At 46.6% G+C, this 26200-nt stretch overlaps 9 protein-coding genes across 9 annotated transcripts; 5 read left to right on the forward strand and 4 right to left on the reverse strand.

Moving 5' to 3' along the window:
• Positions 1-2727: 2727 nt before the first annotated feature.
• Positions 2728-3842, forward strand: K441DRAFT_670807 (uncharacterized protein). The gene is made up of 2 exons (XM_067650327.1): positions 2728-3466; positions 3534-3842. Exon 1 carries the CDS (start codon positions 3093-3095, stop codon positions 3456-3458), a length of 366 nt encoding a protein of 121 aa, XP_067496903.1. The 5' UTR covers positions 2728-3092; the 3' UTR covers positions 3459-3466; positions 3534-3842.
• A 1529-nt stretch (positions 3843-5371) lies between these two features.
• Positions 5372-6488, forward strand: K441DRAFT_670809 (uncharacterized protein). The gene is made up of 2 exons (XM_067650328.1): positions 5372-5744; positions 5986-6488. Exons 1-2 carry the CDS (start codon positions 5588-5590, stop codon positions 6174-6176), a joined length of 348 nt encoding a protein of 115 aa, XP_067496904.1. The 5' UTR covers positions 5372-5587; the 3' UTR covers positions 6177-6488.
• A 1013-nt stretch (positions 6489-7501) lies between these two features.
• K441DRAFT_670811 (uncharacterized protein) lies at positions 7502-7985 on the forward strand. The gene is made up of 2 exons (XM_067650329.1): positions 7502-7691; positions 7746-7985. The coding sequence occupies exons 1-2, from the start codon at positions 7518-7520 to the stop codon at positions 7809-7811; spliced, it is 240 nt and encodes a 79-aa protein (XP_067496905.1). The 5' UTR covers positions 7502-7517; the 3' UTR covers positions 7812-7985.
• A 4417-nt stretch (positions 7986-12402) lies between these two features.
• Positions 12403-14875, reverse strand: K441DRAFT_670812 (uncharacterized protein). Its single transcript, XM_067650330.1, has one exon. The coding sequence runs from the start codon at positions 14781-14783 to the stop codon at positions 12501-12503; it is 2283 nt and encodes a 760-aa protein (XP_067496906.1). The 5' UTR covers positions 14784-14875; the 3' UTR covers positions 12403-12500.
• Positions 14876-16509: 1634 nt separating this feature from the next.
• Positions 16510-16925, reverse strand: K441DRAFT_594199 (uncharacterized protein; the record flags this gene model as incomplete). Its single annotated transcript, XM_067644944.1, has 4 exons — positions 16510-16567; positions 16624-16682; positions 16762-16831; positions 16885-16925. The coding sequence occupies 4 exons, from the start codon at positions 16923-16925 to the stop codon at positions 16510-16512; spliced, it is 228 nt and encodes a 75-aa protein (XP_067496907.1).
• A 252-nt stretch (positions 16926-17177) lies between these two features.
• On the forward strand, positions 17178-19017 carry K441DRAFT_670815 (glycoside hydrolase family 93 protein). Its single transcript, XM_067650331.1, has one exon. It carries the CDS (start codon positions 17606-17608, stop codon positions 18653-18655), a length of 1050 nt encoding a protein of 349 aa, XP_067496908.1. The 5' UTR covers positions 17178-17605; the 3' UTR covers positions 18656-19017.
• Positions 19018-19172: 155 nt separating this feature from the next.
• K441DRAFT_412590 (uncharacterized protein) lies at positions 19173-19601 on the reverse strand (the record flags this gene model as incomplete). Its single annotated transcript, XM_067641518.1, has 1 exon — positions 19173-19601. A coding segment is annotated over one exon (429 nt), but the record flags the coding sequence as incomplete, so codon positions are not given.
• Positions 19602-20175: 574 nt separating this feature from the next.
• K441DRAFT_682642 (carbohydrate-binding module family 48 protein) lies at positions 20176-22144 on the reverse strand (the record flags this gene model as incomplete). The annotated part of the gene is made up of 3 exons (XM_067651601.1): positions 20176-21777; positions 21926-22064; positions 22122-22144. 3 exons carry the CDS (start codon positions 22142-22144, stop codon positions 20176-20178), a joined length of 1764 nt encoding a protein of 587 aa, XP_067496910.1.
• Positions 22145-23562: 1418 nt separating this feature from the next.
• K441DRAFT_709405 (camp-dependent protein kinase regulatory subunit) lies at positions 23563-26034 on the forward strand (the record flags this gene model as incomplete). The annotated part of the gene is made up of 2 exons (XM_067653849.1): positions 23563-25346; positions 25967-26034. The coding sequence occupies exons 1-2, from the start codon at positions 24014-24016 to the stop codon at positions 26032-26034; spliced, it is 1401 nt and encodes a 466-aa protein (XP_067496911.1). The 5' UTR covers positions 23563-24013.
• Between the last annotated feature and the right edge of the window lie 166 nt (positions 26035-26200).

Raw genomic sequence — 26200 nt, forward strand, 5'->3', positions numbered from 1 at the left:
GACAACCGTCGCCAGAGCCAGACAACCGTCGCCAGAACCAGACGACCATCGTCAGAGCCAGACGACTATCGCCAGAGCCAGACGACCATCGCCAGAACCAGACGACCGTCGCCAGAACCAGATAACCGTCGCCAGAACCAGACGACCGTCACCAGAACCAGACGACTATCGCCAGAGCCAGACAACTGTCGCTAGAACAGACGACCGTCGCCAGAACCAGACGACCGTTACCAGAACCAGACGACCGTTACCAGAACCAGACAACCGTCGCCAGAAACCAGACAACCGTCTCCAGAGTCAGACGACTGTCGCCAAAACCAGACGACTGTCGCCAGAGCCAGACGACCGTCGCTAGAACCAGACGACCGTCGCCAGAACCAGACGACCGTCTCCAGAGTCAGACGACCATCGCCAGAACCAGACGACTGTCGCCAGAGCCAGACGACAACGACTAGCCAGCGAACACTATAAACGATTCAATCGATTGATCGAATCAAGGTAGCACAGACAGGTAGGCACAAACAGGGAGATACTAACGGGTAGGCAGATGCAGATAGGTAGGCAGATACAGACAGGTAAGCAGATGCAGACAGGCAAGCAGATATAGACAGGTAGGTAGATATAGACAGGTAAGCAGATATAGATAGGTAAGCAGATGCAGACAGGCAAGTAGATGCAGATAGGTAGGCGATGCAGACAGGTAGGCAATGTAGGCAGGTAGGTAAGTCAATAGGTAGATAGGTAGAAGAGAACCATCGCTATATTATATTAAATTATCTAAAATAATAATATTTATTTTGCTAGCCTTATAAATAGCTTTAAAGTAGCTTTTATTTATTTAAAATATGCTATTAGTATAAAAGAGGTAAATATAATTATGGTTGCCAAATACGCAGATTGCTAGCAGGTTGCGCGCAGGTTGCGCGCAGGCTGCGTGTCAAAAAAACACGACATAGGCTAGTCGGTCGAGTTGCCAAATGACCTCAACTGCGCGCCAATTGCGTCAACCACCAGCCATTGAGGCCATTGAAAGGGTACCATATTTTCCCGATGTTCATAACCAGGGTCACCTTCATAACCCCATCACATACGTTATCTGTAATATATTAAATTTTTATATTTAGTAGTAGAAAATATAGATTATAGATTATAGATTTTAGTAAAGAATTAATAGGATTTCTAAAGGAGTTATAGGTTTTAAATTTTAAAAAAGGGTATAATAGCTAGATTTTATATATAATATAAACTTAAAATATTTTTTATAGCTTTAGAATTAATTATGTGGTTATTATATGGTAATTTAGCAAGGTGGGTTGTCTAAAAAAGGCGCTCGCACGGAGACTTTTGACGAGGGACTGTACTTCATTCAGCCATTACCATGCAATACTTACGCCGCGTTTACCTTCCAACCATCACACACCATCAAACTTCGATAGCCCCTTAATGAACCAGATGATAAGGAGGTACAGTACTGGTTCAGCCCTCTGGGATGGCTCAAACCGATATTACCTCGATGATTTTGATCGCTAAATAGGCCAGAAAGGGCTTAACAGCACGAACACGAAATTACTTATTCGAACCTGATGATAGGTCATCAACTCCATCACTCCGTCAGCCTCCACATCGTTCGTTACTTAGATAAACCCCTAAAATTTCCTAAAAGGCGCACGACACCCGATGCATAAGTCTGAGTGAAGTATAGATTAACAAGAGTTGATGGATGAGAAAAGACTGGTCAGTATGCCTCGCCAGCCACCTGAAATCCCGAATTGTTAATTTCCGAGCAAGAATGGCGTCCAGGAAAATAAACCTAAAGACATGACCTTACTTGCCCGACCGCATCAGGTCATTAACTATACACAATCATGTTGAAGTGCGCGGTGAAAGCTCACTAACGGGCAAATACGGTTTCCAGTCAGCCTGTTTAAACAGCGCTTTATTCAATGCTGAATAAAGGTAGCGCACGTGCCTTATAGGCGAGTCGCCCGTACCTTGCGGCTATATAACCATCTACTTAGGTTTTACCTAACAAATAGTTTACCGAATTTAGGCGGCGGTATAGAGCTCTAACTATTAAATGGGTTAATTAGGATTTTCTATCCTAGGGATAGAAAATTACTATTAGCTTAGTTAAAAGCGGGAAAGTATTAGTAAGGTAACTAATTAGATAACTTCAACTGCATAGTCGAAGTTCCTTAATATCTTTACGCCGCGTATATATACTACCTACCTCTTATAAGATGACAAGCTCCGCACCACTTAGCTACTAGACAAACCCCAAAAGGTAAGCAAGTAACTGGCAAGATGCTAGGCATGGCTATGCGGAACAATATATATACGAGATAACTCTATCACCTAACACCTCTCTATACGTAAAATTAGGACGCTTTTTCCCTCTAATTTTTTCCCTATTAAGGATTTTTATGGGGTTTTATTAAGGCTTAAGCACGTAAAGGATCGGGGATAATCCTTTTTAAAGGGGGGGGCAGTGTCAGGTGAAACCCGAGTAGATAGTTATAGAGCCGCAAGGTACGGGCGAGGGGTGACTCGCCTGTGAGGCACGTGCGCAGAGGGCTGAAACTAGTTTACGGTTCTGATTGGTCTAGGAGTTCGCAGGAGTTAGTGCGTAGCCCCCCGAGTCACCTAAATCTTCTGCGAAGCGTCGGATTTATGAGATAATCTGCACGAGACTCTACACGGGGCTCTGCACGAGGCTCTGCACAACGGCTCTACNCATGAAGGCCTCGAATTACATACGAATCGCCGCTCGCTTCTACTATTTCCCCGAACGCATACCAGACGATTATCATCCAAGCTGATTGGATGATCGTCTGGGTCCGAGATAACCCAGGTCGCCTGCTTTACCCACTGAGTAATGTTAGTATCAGCCCTACGCGTTCACACACGAAGCCTTGGCCTGCCATACAAGGGAGCCGGATTGGGCAGTCAAGGTTACAGTTTACGAGCGCACCAATGAGATGTGCAGGTCGCTAGTGCTGAAAAGGGTTAGTATACGACAGATGCCCGAATAGGACGAGGTTTGGGGTAAGATTCAAGTCATATAAATGAAGAGCAACAAATTTAGTATTAGAATGGGCCCAATTACCGATTTTCTTCCTATCGTCTTTGTCTCATTGCCCCTCGCTAACAATCGTTGTCCCACGATATCTTCAGTCGAATTAACACCACCAAATACATACGCTTTACAGATTTCTTGTCCCGAAGCCAAATCCACAATGACAACTGTTCCTCCCGCAGCCGTCGTCGTTCTTGTCATGCTTGGAGCTTCCGCTCTAGTCGTTTGCGGTTATACCATACACAGGCTTATGGGTTTTGGGGATATGCCTCCAGATCAGCATCGATCGCACGAGCAGGATGTATATATGAGGGAAGTGAGGGCGAGGAACTTAACCGGGTTATCGAGAGAAGGGAGGCATGCGAGGAAGGCTTTTGGATGAGGACAAACGTAGGTAGGGAGAGTGTGAGTGGGTGAGGGCGTGTACAGCTGTGGGCATGAGCTGACTTTATCGTAGCATTTGGACCCAGCGTTATGGATGTTTACAGGACGAGGCGCGAGAACGCTATTCTTTGAACATCTACGCCTTATCGTTAGAGGAATCGCTCAAATTATATTGATGGCGTGGGATTCATTGATACGGAGAAATATAGAGGTTGAAAGGTCATCTAGTCTTCAAATGCGACAAATTAGATATGGGATTGCTATTTTATAATGATACTATAAAGGGCTTAACTATGAGATTTCTGAGGCATCAAGTTTTGGTTAGACTATGGATTTTCCACGACAGATACTTAGCTTCTTGCGTGTATATTTCTGGAACCAGGGAATTATTTACTGAGATGAATATCATGCCCCAAAGAGAGTCTAGGTAATATATGATGGTCTCAATGCTTCTGCACAAAGTTATTTGTCGGTTGGGCAAGATGATTGAACGTTTCCGTCCGCACGAGCTAACATATATTAGCTTACAGAGGAGACGGCAGTGCTCCCAGCACATGCAAAAAGAAAATGTTTCAAGAGCTGAAAAAAAAGAAATAGCCATGGAGATGAGCAATTTGGGAATGCCATTAAACAGTACTTTTACCGAGTTACCGATCCATTGGAATATTTCATGCTTCCAGCCCTTGAACCTCATCGTTAGAAATTGTAACTCATGGATTTTTATTAACCTAGAGATGGCCGGAAAAGCAAATAGATAAATCTGGAAAGACAACGTGTTTCAACCTTTCTCGCCGTAGATGTCTTACCTCGTGTACTATTCTCATACTAATCTCTGCAGCAGAAGAAAGCAGGCAGGCTAATAAATCCGGAGACATGACGCCGAGCATATCCCTTCCTATGAAAGTTGGACCGTGCGTAGAACACCAAAACTCCAGAATCAAAGTACGCGTATAATCTACTTAGATTCAATCAATTACATTAATTAACTATACCTACTAATCGTACTTCTAATAATATAGACCTCGTACTACTAACTTAATATTTGATTCTACCGACTCGGGAAGCAAAAGAACCCCCCCGCCCGTAGCCGTAGCCGTTGCCCTACTTTAAGCCCTTGTCACGATGACGAAGTATCACATGCGAACGCTAGATGAACAGGCATCAGATCCGAAGAATTGATAGCTACGTACGGCTGTCGTGGCTGGATCTATATAGGAGCGTCGGGGCGGATAAACCATCTGCCGATGACGCTAAGTAAGAAAAGGAACAGCTACGCGTACCGCGTAGCGCTTGTAACAGTAGTCCCGTTACAGCCCTTATATCTCGCGAATTTTAATAACCATGGCGCTAAGAACTCTATTTGGCTGCTCTTTTTACTAGAAACGATAAGTGTTAGGTCTCTTATATAGAGCGACTTAACTCCAAAGATTGAGTTCTATGACCTCGCAGATTTAATCACGGAGCCTTGATCCTGTTGATTCTATTGGCTGGCTCTTATCGATAACTGTAGGACTAAATCCACCAGTCGAAGGGATACGGGAACGCCTAGAGGACACTTTATTTCCAGCTCCAGAAGGGAAATAGAGAAGAGAAAATAGCCAATGAGCTCGGCGTTTCCAACATTTCGTTCCCTATGCGTAGGTGGTCGTGATTAAAAGCTCGCACCTTTCGGTACCTAGCAGAATGCTCAGCCCTTGCTCCTCGCTCTTCTCCGCACCCAATCGCCGGCCTAGGCGCATACCCTGGTGTTCGCCACACCTTTTGGCCGCGTGGCACAGTAGAAATACATAGTCGAGCCGAAACCCAGCTGTGGCACGCTGTTGGGTGCACATTCGGAGATTGGAAGGAGGCGAGTCAGCGACCTCGGGAGGTCGCGAGAACTCAAGCGCGTACCGCAACTTAGCGACTTCACGCGAACTCCGCGAAGAGTCAGGGGAGCAATCCCCCGATCTTCACCTGTTCTTTCTTATCACGAACGACTTTTCCAACCTGTTATATAGTGGTCCCGCTTTCAGGGCCATTCTCACAGCTCATTTCCAATTTTACCTTCTCCATGGCCGGATAGTGGTCCTCCGGCATCACTATTCCAAACGCGATCCTCCGTCTCACCTTCCGCATATATTCCAAATGCTTCACCAGGCGCCCCAAATGTCTCCCAACCCGCTAGTTCCTGCGAAGCCACGCCTATATCTCCTTCTCCTACTTCCTCTTCTGCCCATCATTCCTGTGCTCTTGATTATTCAGTTTGCAACGGCTGGGAGCGGCGAGAACAATGTCGGCAAGAGTACGTGTGACTTTGCTCCTCTTCGTTTTAAGATTTCCTTACTTTTCCATTCGTCAGATTCACTGTCCCTATCAGTAAAAGAGACAAAAGTTATGCCATTGCTAAGTTGGGGCACGGCGACTGGTGTTGGAGTAATTTTCCTGTAAAGTCACGTGTTATTCTATACCGGCGCAGACAGAGGTGCTATCATTGCAAATGGACTGTCACAGCCAGTCGAACGGAGCTGACGGCTGTATTTTAGTTCTGACCGGGTTTGAGCTCTGTCTTGCAGTGTTCGCTTTGATTGCCTGGATTACTGTACGGCGTGCTCGACGGAACTTTGTAGCGAAGACAGAAAACGAAGGTGGGGAGGGTAGTAGAGGATTAATATCACTACGCCAAGGGAACAGTGTGGTGCAGACCCAGCTGACTGGTGGTATGGGGACAACATGAAATCATGTTCGGGTGTCGCAAACTTTAACTATATGCAAGCATATTGTCCTAATCACCTCGACTCCCTCTCGCCTTCTTGTTTTTCCTCTTTTTAAACTCGTCATATACTACCATGTTTATCCCTTCAATCTAGCACGACACCAGCTCTTTAGGTCGTTTCCTTTAAACTGTAAAACGGGTAAGTATTCCGTTCAATTCTCAAGAGTATCACTGCCCGGACAAGATCTGGACAGTAACTTTATTGTCCAAACCTTCCGCCAAGTTTTAATTCCGCCGGTGTAAAATCAGTGGCTTAGAGCTTATATTTTAGTGTTCTCTATACGCCTTTGTGCCCCCTTGCCTTTACACCCTCCTGCTTCTATGCCTCCCTGCCTCTATAACTCCTTGCTTCTACACCTCCCTGCCTCTAGCCTACATCTATGTCTCTACGTCTCTACGTCTCTACGTCTCTATATCTCTGTATCTCTACGTTTCTACGTCTTTGCATTGCTACCTAATAAGACGTGTAAAGAAACCCGTAAGGAGATATAAGCATAGACATAAGTAGAGATATAAGTAGAGGCACTAATAGAAACACGGGCAGAATTAAGAGAGAAGTAGGAGGTGGGGGAAGGAGAAGCAGAGAAGGAAGTGGGGGGGGGGTGGACGGTGCTTAAGCTTTAACGTTCCCTTTTTAGTTACCCCTTATAACTACAACCTCTGAGTCTGCATCTCTACAACTCTCTACCTCTGCCGATGTCTCCGCCGGTATCTCTGCTTGTGTTCTGCTCGTGTTCTGCTCATGTCTCTGCTCGTGTTCTGCTCGTGTCTCTGCTCGCGTCTCTGCTCGCGTCTCCACTTGCGTCTCCACTCACTTACATCTCTGCTTATATTCTTATTAGAAGCATAACAGGGAGCAGAGACAAGGGTACAGATGGAAATAGTAGGGCTAAATTTAACTACCCTAGGCAAGGGGCAGACTTGCTATTAAGCAAGCTGGCTTGACAGCTTGCTTGGCTTGCTTGATTGGTAATCAAGCAAGCCAGCAAGCCGAAGGGCCTGATTTGGGCAAGCCAGCAAGCCAAAAGAGGGCCTGCTTGCTTGCTTGCTTGCCCGCTTGATAGGAAATATATATATATATAATTTTGGTAGAGATCTGAAGTTCATAATAGATTTTTGTAGATGAACGATTTTGGATATTTCTGAGTATGCAAATAGAGCAAACAGGACTATTTAGGTAACACACCAGCCGCGTGGCTTAAAGCTCTATTGACGCGTCTGACGAATACGAAGCTTAGAAGACTCTGCCGCCACTACCAGACGATTACCTATTGGCGAACTACTCAGCCGAAGCTTGCATGGATGGCTCTTAATATATTAACTGTACTGGCTATAAGCGACGACTGCGAACGGGCGTTCGGTGAAGCTGGTGATCTACTAGAACTGCGTCTCTTGAAGCTTTGCCCTAATATTATTGCTGCTTTGCAGTACAATCGCAGCTATTTAAGAATAGGCTTTAAGGATCTAGTAGATAAGGTAACAAGTTTACCGGGATTAGTATAATTAATAGCTAACCGTTGGAGTTAATAGCAGGATCTTCCTACCAAAGCCTTCCTATTGAAACCTTCCTCACCACCATGCCAAGCCTTGCGATAGACATCCTCAGTCACGCGAACTTCCTCATTACGTTATCTCTATGCTATCTTATATTATAATGACTATAAATCGGGGCTATAGAGGAGCTTTTTGGCCAAATCGGTGGCTGGGAGGCTTAATTTTGTATATTACTCCAAAATATATATAAAATTAAGCAAGCCTTCAAGCAAGCCAAGCAAGCCGACTGTTTCGACCTATCAAGCCAAGCAAGCCAGCTTCAGGTGCGAAAAGTTTCAAGCCAGCAAGCCAAGGCTTTCCGGCTTGGCTTGCTTGCTTAATAGCAAGTCTGGCAAGGGGTAGGTCAGGGAGGCTAAAATAGGTTCTAAATAGTGCCTTAGCCCCCCTTACCGCCCGTTAGGCCACTAACTTGGCAGAAGATTCGGACAGTAAAGTTACTGCCAAGTGTTACTGTGCGGATCCTGTCCGCCACTGCACTTTAATTCGATGTCTTGCCGGCTAGGAAGCGAACTTGCGCTAACGCTTCTGTCTCGGCTACAGACACTACATAATAAAAACCATTGGCGTAAGTGACTGATATTGCCAAGTATTCACGTCAAGAACAGCCAGGGTTGCAAATCAATCAACGAGACTTCAATATTGAGTTGAGTTGGGTGCCAAGACTCAATCAATTCAACCAACTGGGGGTCCGCTGGCTTGGCAATTCAATCAATTTGGAGGCTCCGATTGAGTTGAGTTGGTTAAAGAATATTAAAGCTTTGATATTGTATAGAAAATATTACTAGAGTTTATATAGAGTAATGCTCTAAATCTTATTCTCCTTATTCTCGCCCACTAAAATAGTTTACCCGAGCATTGCCCATTTTTTACTCTGTTAGGTGAGTTAACACCATGCCGAGACTTGTAATAGACCTATATTGAGAGCCAGGCAACAGGAAGGGCAATAGGAAATGATTTAGGCGTCATTAGGTAGGTCGTCCCGCATCAGCTCTATGCCAGGAACTCGTGATAGTTGCTAACTACTACACTAGTTGAACTCAGTTGAACCAGTTGCCAAGACTTTAATATTGATTCAATCAATTCAATTAACTAAGCTCTCTGCTTATAAAGCTTTCAATTCAATCGATTTGAAGCCCCAGTTGAGTTGAGTTGATTGATTTGCCACCCTGAGAACAGCCATATCTGACAGTAGCACTGAAGCCCAGCTGTTGAGCATGCGCAGAGGTCTCAATAATCGATATAATCATAATCATCACCTAGATTTCAATTATTTAATAATCAAGGCCTTCAATTTCGATTATATTATATCGATTATAATTATTATATAACGACTACCTAATATATAAAGGATAAGTCAGCAGAAGCGCTTCAGTATAGTAAAAAGCCTGCGGAAGTCTCTACTTACTGCCAATTGCTGCCGTGTCTGCAAGACTTCCGAAAGAGGAAGTCGGTGATAGACTTCTGGTGTCAGTTGTATTCCCATTTATCCTCTGGCAACTTAATTGAGTTGTTAGCTGTATTGCCCTCTGCCTTATCTAGTCCTTCAATATTTAATACCTCAGTGGCCACGTCGACTGTCATAAAGCCACCTGCCTTTACTACCTGACGAATCCAGCTCTTTAAGCACTCCGTTTGTTCCACTACCTCCGCTCTAAGCCTTGCGCGTTGCCATGATATTGTTTGACGTGCACCGGAAAAGACTCGCTCGGATTCGGCTGACATAGCAGGTATAGAGAGGATATCAATAGCTATATGTGAGAGTCTTGGCCAGAGTTTTTGTTGCGAAGGCTTAAGCCACCAGCTAAGGGAGGAGTCGGCAATTGAAGCTAGAGGAGTTGCCTGCCAAAAGCCAGTGACGTCAGCTATTGTGAATAGCAGGAAGGTGTTGCAAAAGGGAGCTTTAACTTACTGTAATAAAGCGCTTAAATTCATTATCGGTAGAGACTCGCTCTAGCTGCTTTTTATACTTCCACCTCTTATAGGCGTTCTTAATAAGATCTGGATCAGTTTGCTAAACTTGCTCACCGTTAACTGGCTTATATTTGTACTCTTTCTTCTAAAGGCTCCGTGCTGCCTTAATTGCCCGCTCAATTGTACCTGGATCTCGCTCCTCTAACGCCTGCTAGTGATTATCTAGATATCTCTTTTAAAGTGTTGGATTAAGAAGAAGCGCAGAGGCGTAGGTAGGAGTCTTGTTAGTCAGCTTATAGTACTTATTAAAAGCAAACCATATAGTCAAAAGCGACGCGGAGAGGTTTGCGTCAGCAGCGTGTTCCTCCTACTAGCTTTTAACGTGTTTAATAAGGAAATCCATGCTCCGTAGAACCTTATCTAGAGTTGTTAAGTCGCCTTCCAAGGACTTCGTTGTATCCTTAAAAGGCCTTAAGATAGCGATAGTCTCGCGGACGGTATCCCATTTATCGCGGCTGAGGTTATCCTTCTGCATAGAGTCCTAGTTTTTGTCAATAAAGACACAAATAGCGTTTTTAAGCTCAATAGCTGACTCCAGTATGGTGAGCTATGAGTTCCACCTTGTATCATTATTATGAGAAAGCATCTTCTTAGCAAGCGCCGGGGGGGCTTGATATCGCTCCGTTGAACGCCTTAACCACACAGCGATATTATGGACTTTACCAAGGGCTCCAATTTCTCGCCATTTAGCCTGTGTAGCTTCGTCTTGATTATACTCATATTCTGAATGAATATTTGCCAGTTGCTCTTCGCGTTAAAGTTGTTTAGCTGCCTAGATTACAACCTCAACGGCTTCTTTATCTTTATGGAAAAGAAAGGCTTAAACAGCGAGGTTGATTATATGGCCCATACATCGAATTTGGTGTTGAGTAGCTAACCAGGACGGGAAGCGCTTTTGGATTAAACGGCAGAGCTTATTATTACTACCGTGATTGTTACCTGTTTACCGCTAAATAGGTAAGAATTTAATAGAATTTAATAGATCTAGGCTAATAAAGCGTACCTGTTATGTAGCCAATCTGGCTCTCCTTGATATTAAATTCGTCCAACACCTTGATCAACACCTCTGCCTGCTGCTCACCACCGTGAGACTCCTTATGCTCCCGTAGAGCAAGCGTCGCCTTCGAAAGGTGGCCAGCTTCGTCAACAAAGTGAGCAGTTACCGCCTGGAAAGCTGACTTATTTAGAGCCGTCCAACAGTTAGTTGTAAAGTGGACTTTTAACATTGCCTTCTTAAGTCTTGTTTTTACTAAATCCTTATATATTATAAACGTCTTACTAATAAGTAAAGGCACCAAGTTAGCAGGTTTATAGAGGATGTCGTCAATTATATAATTGCAAACGTGGAGGAAGGCTCTAAACTCTGGCCACTTAATAATTATGTAAGGAAGATTGCGTATAACTATAAGGTAACAAAGGGCGTTTATAAAGTCGTTCCTGTTCACCGAATCTCGCAGGATCTTGTTAACTTTTAGGTCTGTTTTACCAGCAGCTGTCTCCTTCTGCTTATCAAATAAAGCGCTAATAGTAGACTTTGTTGCTTTATCAACTTTTAACGTCTTAAAGGGGACTTTTATACCGTGTTTATTCTATAGGTGGTTGCGAGCAAATGTAAGGCTAGAGCACTGTTTTTTATAGCGCTTATAATAGAACAGTTCTTAACCTAAGTTGCCACGCTCCGGCTGGCCTTTTGGAGGCTTATTAAGGGCATATGACCAGAGTACTGTATCCTCACGTTCCTTCTTCCGTTTTAGCTGTGGAATTCCAATTTGATGATAAGGGTCGTCGCGGGCAGCCGTCACGTCGTTAAACTCGCGCGAATCGTGTTCGCTAAGGGCAGAAACTTTATCTATATCTTCTTCTCGCTGTCTTTTTTGGCTACGGGTGCGGGGGGAGACTAGGGGAGTCATAGTTGGTAGTAATATTGGTGGCAGGCTTGGTGTTGATAAAAAGGACAGCTTAGCAAAAGTACGCGATGGGAGCGCTTATCACGTGTCGTAAATGAGGATCACGTGCAGAGCAGATTTTGTAAGGGATTACACCAAAATATTGGCCTCTTGGTGCTTACATCGATACAGCTGCTAATAATTGCGGGAATCCTTGCTTAATACCGAGCCTAACTTATAACTTCCTCCTCCACCAACTCCCTTATATATATTTACATAATCAATATAATCGATATAAATAATCAAGGCCTCGATTTCGATTTCGATTATATTATAATTGATATAAACAATAATCGATGTAAATAATCTAATGATTATTGAGACCTCTGAGCATGCGCGGTTACCTAAACAAATCCATATCTCTTCCTAAAATTTGGCCAGGGTTTTACTAAAAGAGTATGAATTTATATAAGTACTATAATATAACCGTCGACCCAAGTACTCTTAGTAACACGAGGCCTAGTATCGTGAGCACTATAGGACAAATGTAAAGACGAAGCTGCCGTTAATATTTAAGTAGATAATAAAGTTTAAGAAATAGACATTAGGATAGGAAATATAAACGAAGTTTAATAAGCTAATAATGTGTTATACTCGGGTTCTAGTAGTCCTTCTATTGCCATAACTTCTTATAATAAGAGGCTGCACTGTTAATTGGATCGAACAGGGTTTGGGACATCACCTATTATTAGTGCTTAGGGTAGAAGCAAAAATTTGTCATGAACCACATTTTTTACTATTACACCTCGGGAGATTCACAGAGCTCACCCCGTGGATTGTTTTTCCCGCCGCCATCCGTATCAATAGCCCCGCCCTACGAATCCGGAAGCAGGTTGCCTGTATCACTGACTAGGAACTGCCTGCTACCGCTCGGTTTGCCTGGCGATCTATGTTCTCCCGCTTGGACCTCGAAGGTGTCTGCACCACTACTACTATCAAGCCGATCAACTGCCCCCGAATGAACCAATTCCGTTATATGTCCAACCTGTCCGTCATTGCTTTTATTCGAAGAAAAATGGTCTGAATTCATACTCAGTCCTGTGATGGAGCTCGGATGCGGCTTAGTTTTGCCAGTGATGCCCGTTCTCCTTTTCTTACGTCTTGAGGCACCTTCGTTAGAGGAAAAATCCTCGCCTGCTTTGAAATCCTTGTCTTTGGTTTTCGGGCGGCTTCTCTTAATTGCTCTGCGTTTAACTTTGTAATCAAGCTTAGCCTTCCTAATTGCCCGTGATGGCGGGGCTACTGGAGTCTGAGACGCGTGACTCATCTGTGTTTGTATAGCCCGGGTTCCTGCCAAGTATAATGAACCAAAATCGCGATCGGAAAGCTCGGACAAGGGAGAAGAGTATCGGCTATTACTATGAGCTGTTTTGTTCGCTCTAGGTTCATCTTCGTTCGTATATGGATGGGCAGTAGACTTATTTTCTAACTCGGCCATGAGGTTCCCACTTTTAGGGAAATCTCCAGCGCTAGGCAGCTTGACTGAGTCGTTCGCAACCTGAGTGATTAGTTCAAGTGGTTTCTTGGTCACGATTTTGTTTTCTTCGAGCTGGATTCCTGGAGTCCCTGCATCAATGGACGCTTTTCCACTAGACTTGGTAGGGGTGGTGAAGGCTGCCGGTATTCGCCTTGAGTCCAGCTCTTCCAAAAGCTGAATTCTTTCAAGCTTGGAACCTTTCAAGTGTACTTTAGTCTCTCGTTGCTTGATCAACACGTCAATCTGAGGAGTATCTAATTTGTCGTGGTTGGCTGCGGATTCAACATCATTTTCTTGCAACTTTCGTTGCAGTTTGCTTTTGTTGTCTTTCAATGAACCCGGGTCGAGTTTATGATCTACGAGCAGCTGCCTAAGCTGGGCACGAGTTTCAGGCCCGTAGGTCATTGGGATAAAGGCTGGGCTTGAAAGTATGCTAGCGCCGGGGATGTTTCCAGGTGTGTTCAGTAAAGTTTGAGCAGGTTTATTTGGATGAGGAGTGTACGGAACTGTTGTTGTAGCGTTCGAATTTTCATTATCAGGCGTACTTGCTTTAGTTTTCCTATCATGAGCTTCAATGCGCTTAGCAAGTCTATAAGAGCTCTCTTTCTCTCTCAATGATAGTCCTCGCTCTTTGACCATGGATTGGAGTGCACTACGACGATTTTTGGGCGCAGACTTTGTTGGACTAGAAGTTTCTGGTGAGATACCGTACTCATCCCACATTCGAAGTCGTTTAATCATGTTGTTTTTGCCTTCATGTCGCTTAGGCATATTACGTTCTTCGATCATAGCTTGAAGTTCAGCGTTCGTATTGAGAGAATAATCCACAGGGTTGAAACCCCCTTTGACAGTAAAGTTAGAAGCCGGAGGTGTCGAGAATACTGGATTTTCTTGAAGCACATTTCTCAGCTCTTCTAGGCCTCTAGCCTTAGTATTAATTTCATTCATAGTCACTTCAATGGAGCGCGAGGCGGAGGCAACCTTTCCCAAATCGATAGGTTCTCGTTGAGGTGAATATCTTGTTTGGTTGGACTTGCGCACTTTCACGGATCCGTGGGGTGTTCTGCTTGCGGATACCGTGTTGGCAATGCCAGTATCTTCTGTTGGGATACCAAGCCCGAAGAATCCGAAGCCGGGAATTTTACTCAAGATGGGGCCAATATTTTGTGGAGGTTCGTTGGCTTCAGAGCCGGCATAAGCTATCTCATTGAAATGACTGATAAGATTCCTTTTTGGCATATCCAAATCTACATCTTCCTTCGTGCGATCACTCTCAGTCGTTGGCGTCTCGACGATGAAGCTGCCATGGTCTTCCTGTACGTCCTCGTTGAACATTCTCCAGTGTGGTGAAGATGCGTATGTGGGCGATGTGCCTGTTTCATCAATTAGGCTAGCGCTTGCGATATTAAGCGGCCCGCTGCTTGTCGCGCGCAAGCTAGATATGAGTCTCGGGATTTCTGGTGAGGTCAGGCTTTGTGGTCTTGTAACTGCTGGTGTTTGAATTGCTTTGTCTAGACGAAAGATGTGTTTCTTCAGCTGATGTCCTTCTGTAGATGCCGGCCTATCACAATTAGTGTGATATTTCACTTTATCCAAAGAAATCTGTCGTGGAGAGTTCATTGGGCTTCCTAGCATTGGAGCAAGCTGAGGATTTTGGTCGGTCTGTGAATGTTTTGAGTTTATACCGCCAAACACAGATCGTGGCACATCTGCTTCCAAATTGATTGGTCCTTGGCTGGAAAGCGACTTTGAATTGATATCTTCATTAAACGTATTAGATGCGGCTAGCGTAATGGGGTTGTAAGATGGAACCCGTGGTGGTAGTCTGATGCCATCACGGAAATGTCCTTGGGAAAACAGGTTTGTTGATGCTGAGTATTCCTCCGCTGAGGCCAGCAAATTTGGCTGTGGCGTGCTTGAAGACATGCCTGGCTCTGTGGATGTGATGATAGAAGAACTGAAAGTCGAATTTCGCAAAGCCTCCAGTGATGCTTCTCGTGCTGCTACGGTAGAAGAAAGTTTATCTGAGGTAGTGCCTTGATAACGCTTGCTGTGGGAGATCTCCAAGCTTCCGCTTCTGATCTGGCCAACATCTATGACTTTATTGCTCTCATCAGCTCTCTCCAACCATACCAAAGGTGATTTTACGTCATGAAGAGATTCCGTTTGATACTGCGCAAATATATTATGATCTAAGTTACTGTTCGCCAAAGTTTTAGGTTCGCTCACCGGTACTTCAGATCCAATCTCGGAGTCGGACAAGCCCATTGGCTTGTAATCCACGCTCTGGGTTTTAGCTGATTTCATCTCCATGCTATGACGCTCAGGCTGGGGGCTTAGAAACACTCCTGTTTGAGCTTTGATAGCCATTCTCTGGCAAATTGGCGCATCTCTATGCATTGAATGCATTTGGCCCCAAGCTCCAGATATGCATGGCTCTTTCGAGGGTTCTATTGGCTTACTCTGTTGCACCTTGCCCTCCTGCGGTCCTTCATCATTTAGTTGCCAGTTGAAGTCTTCAATTTCTTCCATGCCTTCTTTCCACGTCATCTCGTAATTGTCATCGCTATTGTAGAACAGGTACTCAGGACTTCCTAACCTGACCCCATTGATGGTAATAAACTTATGACCATCGAGAACCTCCGCCATGGGATTGGTGTGCTGAGTTTGAACCATTGTGTCTTGTTGATACGCTGATACTCGAGCGCGAATATCGCTCTGCTAGGAAGTCTTTCAATGCAGGGAAATAGTATGCGACTGCGCGATTGGTGTGTTGTGGGGATTCTGAGGGCGTGGCCGTCGAACTCGTGAATTTGGGTATTTCGTTAATTCATCAGGAACTTGACCGCTTGCAAAGTGACAGATTTCGTTCTGATGTGCAAGGGCTGTTAAGACCACTCGTCGCCTTTTGCAATAAGCAGAAGGGCATAAATTGTGAGTGAGAGAGGCTAAGATGCAGGCTCGAGCTCTGGAGGACGTTTGTAATCGTAGGCTCTAACTATGCAGCTCGAATCTTAAGAGAATTTATTAGAGACGTGACTGGTCCATTCTAATTCTAATGGAGATCCATGAACTTAAATTCACTTAATATTAGAGATTCACCTCGTTTCTTCCTGCAGCCATTCACCCTTCAGTTCCAGCATTTTAAACTAGTGTTAGGATGAGCATAGAGTTAAATATGCTGTAATAAGTCAGGCCAAGACACTGAAGCTATGGCCGCTAAAAGGATAGCCTAGTCTACAATACCTCCACAGCAGTCATTGTCATGTTCTCGTTGCTATTGCCATATCATAACCGCTGTTCACTCAGCCGAACCTCAGTAAGCTGAGGTTCATCAGGTTAATCATCAAAAAGGTATTGCATTGCTGATAGAATTCCCAGTATCTACGGGAGCTGCAAGGACACTGTGTATATAGATTAGAAAATGGCCGTACCGGCATTTCACGATAGGGAGTGGTACGCTTTGCCGGTGTCGGTTGCGCAGCAACAGCAGAAGATGGCAGCGGGCCAACAGAAGACCTATTTAATGCAGTTAGCGGAATAGAGGATTGCTGGAGGGTAGGAGCGGGAAGAGAAAATTGATGATGTAAATACTTACAGCCATCACAACAGTTACACAAAAGCCAATTGTTGGGCCAACCACTTTGCAATGGCAAGGGTTCTGATCACTGAATATTCAAATCAGCTCGCTAGATAGCTTTGCAAACTCTTGATAACATACGTTCCGCACTGGAAGCAAATAGGGACGGGAATGCAATCCATTGTTGCTTAGAGATTGTAATCGTCTCTGGGAGGGAGAGGGAAAGAGAAAGTCGCGAAACAGTAAGAATTGACCGAATGAAAGGTTCCAGTACGTATTGGTAAAGCACAAGAGGGTCAAGGGAACTTCGATTGCAGGTGTTGATGGTGAGCGGCATGCTGTTCCTGGCATGACGTTACGTCGTCGCCAAGCCCGCGAACTGGCTTTCCCGCTTCCAACCGTAGAATTGCCAAGATTCATGCCTTTCCTTGGACCTCCCCACTACGACTTTCCTCGGTCATTACATTGGCTTAGATAAAGCCTGACGATCTGTGATGCCCGAACAATTTTCGATCATACGTGTAGGGAATACGACGGGAAATCTGACGGGACTTTTGACAATAGTGGACAAGGCCGTGTTTCATCGGCGGTGCGGAGCCTCTCGTGAGCGGTACTTCAAGAATAGAAATGTGGTTTTGCCGCATGCTCAGCCCCCCGCTTGCAGGGGGCTATAATCCTTCTCTATAAGTCTTACCCTGACCTGGTAATTCTGAGTTATCGAAGGTCCATGTTTTGGAATACATATTCTTGTTTCAATTCCTCCGAGGGGTGTTGTGGTACATGAGACTGACCATGGTCTTCTTTTGCATCTGATTTGTCTTTTCCAACATTTTCATGCTGATCTTTTCAATTCTACTTAAAAATGCTTGGCCTCCGCTTCCTGCTCTCTCTTACTCCCCTCTTCACCATCCTTACCGTCCTTATTGATGCGCAAGCTCCCTCTCCTTCCGGCGCCGCTGCCGATATGGGCGTGGGCACCTACCCCCGCGCTACTGTTCTCTCCGATGAATCCCTCTTAGGTGTCTACACTGCTTTCAGCGGTGGCAACAGCATTCTTACAACAGTCAAATCCACAGACTCTGGTGCCACCTGGACTGCTTTAGGCACCGTCACCCAGGGTCCCACCGCAACAACCGACATCGACAACCCTTTCGTGCACCAGCTATCCTCAGGTCGCATTCTCTGCACCTTCCGTAATCATGACAGGCTGAACGGTGCATACACGTTCTACCGCATTACTATTTACTATTCGGATGACAAAGGCGCGACATGGACCTACTTGAGCACACCGGCAAGCGACAGCAACCCCGTGAATGGGGACTGGGAGCCCTTCCTTATGGACGGACTCGATGGTTCGCTTCAATTATATTACAGCCGCGAAAACGCTGCGAACGACCAGGACAGCCTCCTCCGTCGATCCACAGATGGCGGCTTAAATTGGTCATCCGCACAGACAATTTCTGGGTTAGACGTAACAGCTAGAGATGGTATGCTAGGTGTAGCACGCACCGCCACCAGCAGCAGCACGCTCATTGCCGTCTTTGAGTCACTTGACCCTAGCACTGGCCTATTCACTATTCATTCTGTCAAATCAACCGATGACGGTGCTACCTGGGGTTCCCGCAGCCTTGTGTACTCTCCTGGAACTGGTAAGAACGCTGGTGCTCCGGGCATAGTACTTGTAGGAAATAAACTCGTGACAAGTTTCGGAACCGATGAGGATGGCGGTACATGGCCAACGGGATCTATGAAGGTGGTTGTGAGTTCAGATGGTGGGTCGACGTGGGGAAGCAAGACAACAATTCATGGCGTGCCGAGCCTGTGGGCAGGGGTGACGGGTTTGACGGAGAGCACTTTTCTAGCTACGTACGAAAGCGGTGGCACGAGCTATGCGCAGAAGATTAGCTTTTAAAAAGGATTTACAGCAGAGCCTTTACTGTGTTGGTTGCAATGTCTTTACTGAAGCAATGCGGAGCCTTGCCATAATTCCATTATGTCCAAGCGGCGACACAAACTGATTTCTGCGTTACTAATGCAGTACAAACTGAAGCTGAACCCTACGCTGAAGTTTTAGCATATACAAGAGAGCTGATAGTGCTTTCGGCTTTCTGACTTCGACTTTCTGACTCTTTAGGGCTGCATTGCTTACTTGGCGAAGGTGTCGAATTTATTTACTTCCTATTTCGCAAAGTATACGAGAACATAGAGTAGCTTCTATCGCCAAAAAACTATTGGAAGATCAATGCATTGGGAGGATACTTATAATATGGAATGGTCTTATGAATACCTTAAAATTGGAATGTCTTCTATGCATTGCGGTGCTATGACTTTCGCTCACTAAATAGATTTGAAAGTTTCTCACGAAAGCTCAGATTTGGCGGCTTGTTTGTTTCTAGCTTCAAATAGCCCTTCGGCGCTTCTCCCCCCTTTAATGCCATCCTCCTCCTCTCATTCATCTCCGTATTGGAGACTCGTGGCCACCACAGGTCCCCATAAAGCATCTTACATTCCTCCTCGGTCCGATAGCGTAAAATATCGTAGGAACTATTCATAGTCATAGCCGCATCGCGGTCTCTCGTCGTGACCCCCGCCTCTCGTATTCCCACACCTAGTACCTCGTACTGCTCCCGCCATGATTTAGTAGCGTACTCTGTGTGCGTCATGAAAATGGTGATGCGAGACGGAGACACGTTTTGCGGCGAGGAAAGTAAGAAGTGGAGAGCCTGGGTGTCGACGCCGCGGACAGGGCCAATGACAAAGTTGTCACCGGCTGCGATGGTGGCAAGCATGCGAGGCACATAATGTGTCTCAAAGTACTCGGTTGAGGAATCTAGAGGTCCTGAGATAAAAGCCGTTTGTGCGGACATGACGTTGAAGACCACAAGAATGGTGCTCGTTGGCCTGGATACAGTAAGCAATCGCGAAAATCACGAGCTCGGTTAAGCCCCTGCCGCGAGTGTGTTTGTTCCAGGCGCACAGTTCGTGACATCAAATTAACTAATCTACGTATCTTGCAGTTCCTCCGCCCACCTAACCCCACCAGTCGTATTGCGTATCTGTCCATCGCTGACAAAGAACAATCTGCAGACACATAAGGTATATGAACAAAAAAGCAATCGCAAGACAGTCCAGTGCACCAAACGCTATCATTCATAGGAACCCAATTCAAACAGTGGAGACGTATCAAGATCAGATGAGAAGGAAATGATAACTAAGAAACGTAGAGGAAATTATAGAGGATGCAACATCAACCATAATCCTGACGTGCTATTATTGATAGGTAGTCAATTCCTCCGCTCACTAGTGCTCTATCCAATTGAACTGAAGCATTAACACATGCTACCCGTCCGGTCTCAATGCTTGTCAGACTACACAAAGCCTAGATGGCTGTTTCGATTGTTCAACTCAGACGCCATGGTTGTAGTTCAAAGCTTATGAGTGATGAAACTTCCCCTTTAACTTGCCAAAGAAGGAAAATCTTTTCTTTTTGCCGTTTGTGTCTTGACTCGCACCGCTGCCAACACTATCTGGTGTACCCTTGATCGCTTGACTAGCAGGTCTCTCATGTTCTTTCTTTGGCGTTTCTGGAGCAGGCGTGCTCTTGACTTCGGTAGCGCTAGGTTCAACCCCCGTCGTGACCGTCGGCGGCGTCTGTTCTATCGTCGTAGGCAGCTTAGACATCGGTGAGATGTCGCGTGGATCAACCGCTACTGGAGCTACGGCTTTTTCGGCTGGTGCATTGAGTGCCTCTGGTTCACTGGATGATTTAAGCGGGCTAGCATTAAGGGAGAGTGTGGGAGCGGTTTCGCTAGTTTCAGCAGTGATGGTTGGAGCAGGTTTGCTGGCTTCGTTCGTCGTCTTAACTTCCTTGAGGAGCTCAGACTCCACAGCTGCCTTCTCACTAACGGCCTCAGGGTTTGCGGATGCTTCAGGGCTTGCGTTCGCTTCTTTCTGGCTCTCTGTCACGACCTCGGGGACGACGGGACCACTTAGAGCAGGACTCTTTAGACTCGTGAGTTCGGCCGCCTTCTCCTTAGCAGCGTATGTTGCGGCGGCGAAGGTCGCGCCTGTAACGGTAGCACCACCTGTCCCAGTTTCTGCTAGCTTACTAGTGCTGGAAGAACTCTCAGCAGCAGCGGGTTGCTCTGGTACCTCCTTCAGCAGTTCCTGCTCGACTTCCTTCTTTTCTTGCACAGCTTCTGAAGAAGCCGCAGCTTCCGGTTCGAAGTTTACCTCTTTTTGGCTCTCAGTGACAATCTCCGGCACGCCCCGTGGTTCCTTTGGAACTTGGGCGGCGAGAGCCGCAGTGGAGCTGATAGGGGCCGCGGACTGGATTGTTTCGCCTGGGTCATTCCCTATATCTCCGCTAGATCCAATAGGCAGGCTTGACTCTGGTATCATATTCTCAGAGATCGGAGGCAGGCCAAACATGCCACCGTTGGCTTCCCGCTTAGCTTCTGACGTAACTACAGGATCAAATTGTGGAGGGATGGAGTCAGGCTTTTCGTACGAATTGGCATCTGTCCTAACGGTGCTGGAGATAGTGTTAGATGTTATGGTGCTTGGGTCTGGAACTGGCTCGCCGGGGGCCAGATGGATAGGATTTCCAGCGCCGCCTGTTGCAGGTATGGGAGTAACGCTAAATAGCTTTTGTTCCTCTCCAAGAGATGGATCGTCTTTGACTGTTGACACTATGGTGTTGTTTGTAAACGTGCTGGGGTCGGGGACCTTTTCCCCCGGGGCTAGGTGAATGGGGTTGCCGGGGCCGTCGGTTGCAGGAAGGGGGTTGATTGATAGAGTTTGAGGTTCGGTGGCTGGCGTCTCGGGGAAAGCACCAGGAAGATAGTCATTAGATTGTGACTTTGGTACAGCTCCAGCCATCGTGGCAGTGGTAGATTCCGGAGTCACGGAGGAAAATGTGTGCACAGGCGCTTCTTTGATATCTTCAGGGCGGAGAATGTTGTTATAATTGTGGTGGCCATCGTCTTCTTTAGGTTCTGTGTCGTTGGTAACCCAATCGCCGTCTACGACAAACTACAGGACAGTGTCAGCCTCTAAGTGCGAAAGGAGAGACTCTGAGATGCGCCAGATGGCAAGCCGGACGAAACAAAGTCGGTAGGCCGATAGGGCTCACAAGGAGCTCAACCAGACACGCCGCGTCAGTTGAGTGAGAAGTACGTACCTTGTATTGCACCTTGGCTTTGGGTAAATCCACAGTCTTCGTAAAAACACCGTCTTCTTTCTCCAGCTTGACACTCTTGGACCAATCGTCAAAGGTGCCAGTTACGAAGACTTCGTTAACCTTGTCTTCCTTGTCTTCCCTATTCCAGAACTGTCAGCGCAGAAGGTAGCGATCCGAAATGAAAAAGCACACGTACCACCTAAATGTATAGCTCCCCATAGCGGTGGCGATTGATCAGGATATCCGCGGGGTGGAGCGAGACAGGCTAAAGGAAGGACGAAGAAACAGGCAGAGCTGAAGTTGGAGACGTGCAGCTCGGAGTGATGTTTGGAGGTTGTTGGGAATACGAAGGGGCGATAAGAAGGCAGTCCCAGGTTCTGTTGAAGCAATGCGGCTTCTCGTCAGCGATAGATGAATATTGCCGATAAGGTGAATTAAGGTGCAATGGGAGGATGCAGGATGATGCTGGTGTCCGAAGAAGACGCACGAGCGCTGCACGTCTTCACTTGCCCGCCGACCGCGGAGAACTGCAAGGCGAATTAGATGGCGAGGAGAATGAACGAGGCTGCTCCTGAGCTAGAGCGAAACTGATGGAACAGCCGAGATTCTGACTTGGAGCTGCTTGGCAGCGAGCGGAGGCGAAGAGTAGCAAAGGAGGGGAGGGTACAAACGTATCCAACCTGCCCCCAAGCGCGATGTTGCAGTGAATTGGCTGGCTTTTGATGGGCAATGCTTCGCGGGAAAGCTGGAAAGTGATGCAGTTCATGTTTCTTTGCCATGACCGAAAAACGTGTGTTTGTTGCGTCATGTGTATTTCCTCCCCGCGCGTGACTGCTCCCGGCCACAACGACACCTGGGTACTTGGCTGATGGACAAGAACTTAAAGCACACTGCGGCGAACCCTTCCACTAACCCTTCCGTTACCCTAAGGGCATCCATGAACCACTCCGTCGCTATTTGTGTCTTAGCACTCGGAAATGGTCTGCGCATATTCTTATCAGACTGCAAATCGACTCGTTACTCCGTTTCCAAGCTCTCCGCTTCCAGCTCAGGTGCAACCCCCCCCATAGGGAGCAGTATGTACGTGTTCCCGCTGTCCCGCGTGTGTTTCAACCTTTGCATGCTCTTCTCAAGCATTAGAGATATCTCTCGAGCCGTTAACCATCATGCACCAATTAGCGTCTTCGGATTTTGAAACTGTAGATCGTTGCTATTGCTGGGCCTGTTCGGAAAGCTTGCCTTACTTGATGTTGGTGGCAAGCCGTTGTTGTTCACCAGCACAGGGGGCAGACGATCTCAGTAAACTACGTAACTACGAAATCTTTTCAGCGAATCTCACAAATACTGGCAGCCTTGCTGCAGCACACTGGCCGAGCAAAGAATCAAACCCTAGAGCGTACAGCGAATACATTATATGAGTCTGTTGCTTGAGCCCACTTTGGTCCTCTGTGCTTTGATACCGAGCGACACATGGTGTGCAGAGCTTTGAACAGCTAGATGTCCGTGACTGCGCGCGAGCTAAAAATCGAAGTCCAGGGACCGGCAGTGACGCAGTTTACTGTGCTCCAGTATCTGATGCACAGGTCTCAGGCATCGCGTCTCACTGCAAGAAGGGTTGCTATCTACACGCGCTGGCCGGTCTCTCCTCTTAGTATATATTGTTCTGCTTGGCCCTGCCTGCCCTATCCTCCCCGCACGCAGCTGACGGACCTGTGTTGCGCCTTCTCCTGTGCTTCCTTTTGCCTTCCTTCTTTCTAGATTTGTTCTAGAAAAGCCCCGCATCCGTGGAAGCGACCATCGTAATAACCTGCGTACCTGCCCTCGCCCTCACCAAGTTGCCCACACGACAATTCAATTACACCCAGGCTGTCTTCGCTACAACCAGAACAACTTAACCCGGCACTCTGCATACTCCTATCTCTTCGCCCTGATATTATTGTGCCCTGGGCTTGCTTCCTTTCCCTGCTCGCTTCGGGCCCAAGTTACACGGCCGCATCATCCCTGCGCCTTTGGCCTTCTCGCGAACCAACATCAAAGGAGTTGCGGGCCCACAACGCAACTCGACCCCTCCCTCAACTCATCATCTCAATGTCGCTCCCACCCGACTACTCCAATGAGATCTCTGCCCTCAATCGCGAAATACTGAAAGCACAGCCCTCCGACGTCCTCCAGTTCTGCGCAAACTTCTTTCTCCGTCGCCTTGAATCCCAGCGCGCTGAATTCCTGCTCTCTCAGCAGCATTCCTCACAGAAAGGCGGTGGCATGGCCGAAAGCACGTTTCCCGGAAACAACCCCTTTGGCACTTCTCCAAGCAGCGGGATTATAACTAGTGGAATGCACCGTTTGGAGGAGGAAGAAGAAAACGACACCATTGCCTCCCCAACCGCGTCATCATTCCCAAGAGCAAACGTGGACAGCAGCCAAACCAGCAAAAACGGCGAGAGCTCCTTTGGCAACTTTAGTGGTTTTCAAGCTTCAACAAATCGCTCTCAAGGCCTCAAGTCTCAACCACCATCGGCTATGGACTCTCAGAGCTTTCCAAGTAATTACAATATGAATAGGCGGACCTCAGTATCTGCGGAATCCCTCAACCCAACCTCCTCCCTCCACGATAATTGGACACCTCCATATCACCAGAAAACATCTGAACAGCAGGCACGCCTGCGAGCGGCCGTCTCCGGCAACTTCCTCTTCTCTCATCTCGACGACGAACAATCAGCTCAGGTTTTAGGCGCGTTGCAAGAGAAGCCTATACCCACAAAGGGCATTAAGGTCATCCAACAAGGTGACGTCGGAGATTACTTCTACGTAGTCGAGAGTGGAGCATTTGACATTTTTGTCAATAAATCTGGCAAGCTGGAAGCTGGACCTGATGGCCTTGGCAGCAAGGTTGGATCTGTTGGTCCCGGTGGCTCTTTTGGCGAGCTAGCTCTCATGTACAACGCGCCTAGAGCAGCGACCGTCACTTCCACTGAGCCGTCAACCCTCTGGGCGCTCGATCGCGTGACTTTCCGCCGCATCCTGATGGACAGCGCCTTTCAAAGGCGCCGGATGTACGAAGGTTTTCTCGAAGAAGTACCACTTCTCTCCTCATTGACACCCTACGAACGCTCTAAAATCGCCGACGCGCTTGAGACACGCAAATTCCCCGCCGGTACAACAATCATTAAGGAAGGCGACGTGGGAGAATCTTTTTTCATCCTCGAAAGCGGAGAAGCTGAAGTATACAAACGAGGTGTTGACAAGGCCGTCAACCGATATAAGAAGGGCGACTATTTTGGTGAACTTGCTCTCCTTAATGATGCTCCACGCGCTGCCTCCGTTATTAGCACTAAGGAAGTTAAGGTTGCTACCCTGGGTAAGGACGGTTTCCAGCGCCTGCTAGGGCCTGTCGAGGGAATTATGAGACGAAATGACCCGAGTAAGCTCGGGATGGATGATGGAGTAGATCCCTTAGCTAAAGTGAGATAGAAAACAGTGCAATTGTAGCTGCGTGCTCGGGGACTTGTGCGATTATCGGTAATTCTCATTGATACAAAGATTTACTAAAGAACCGTCTGACATGAATGGGACATGAGCTGGTTGCGAATTGCGTGTGGGGGAATGGACGGAATGAGTTTTTGTCGGGCTTGACCTGCTTCGGTCGGAGCCTTTTCGTACAATTGTGATTCTTGATCAACTCTTCCTATCTTTGCTACTTGGCGTTTGATGTACCCTTATCCTTCCTCACTGTCACTAAGATGACTCTGCTAAGGAACTCCAGAGAAGTGGTTTGAGGCAGAGCTCGGATTTGTAATAGTCAGGATTATTATACTCCAATCATGCATCGACTTGAATCTGTGTATCTGTTGTATTTACATTTTTGCTGCCTGTGAAGGTTGTGCATTGGAAGGACATTTGATGTGTCGTTACTCCCATCGACGCAGTATACGCCATCAACCACCAACTCATGAACTGCGTCAATTTGCTGTCTGGCGTCTGCAATTTTATTACACTCAGTTCGGGTGGGCACCGTGGCGTTCTCGGCGGGATAGTAAGCAGTGATTCCTATCATGTTCATGAGGGCACCTGTTTCGAGACCGCCAGCAAAAAGTAATTGTACGAAGTAGATCGAAATTGATCTACTTGTATTTAAGTATTTCGATTGACCGTTAGTGTCTTAAGGGCCTTGGATGGCTTTCTACACTCCACCGTACGTTTAACTTGGGGAACTGGCTATGTAGAAAACATGCATTCATCTCTAATTTACTGGGGCTCGAGGGCGTTCTGAGGGTT

Source organism: Cenococcum geophilum (genome assembly GCF_001692895.1).
Source record: "Cenococcum geophilum 1.58 unplaced genomic scaffold K441scaffold_86, whole genome shotgun sequence".
Taxonomy (NCBI): domain Eukaryota; kingdom Fungi; phylum Ascomycota; class Dothideomycetes; order Gloniales; family Gloniaceae; genus Cenococcum; species Cenococcum geophilum.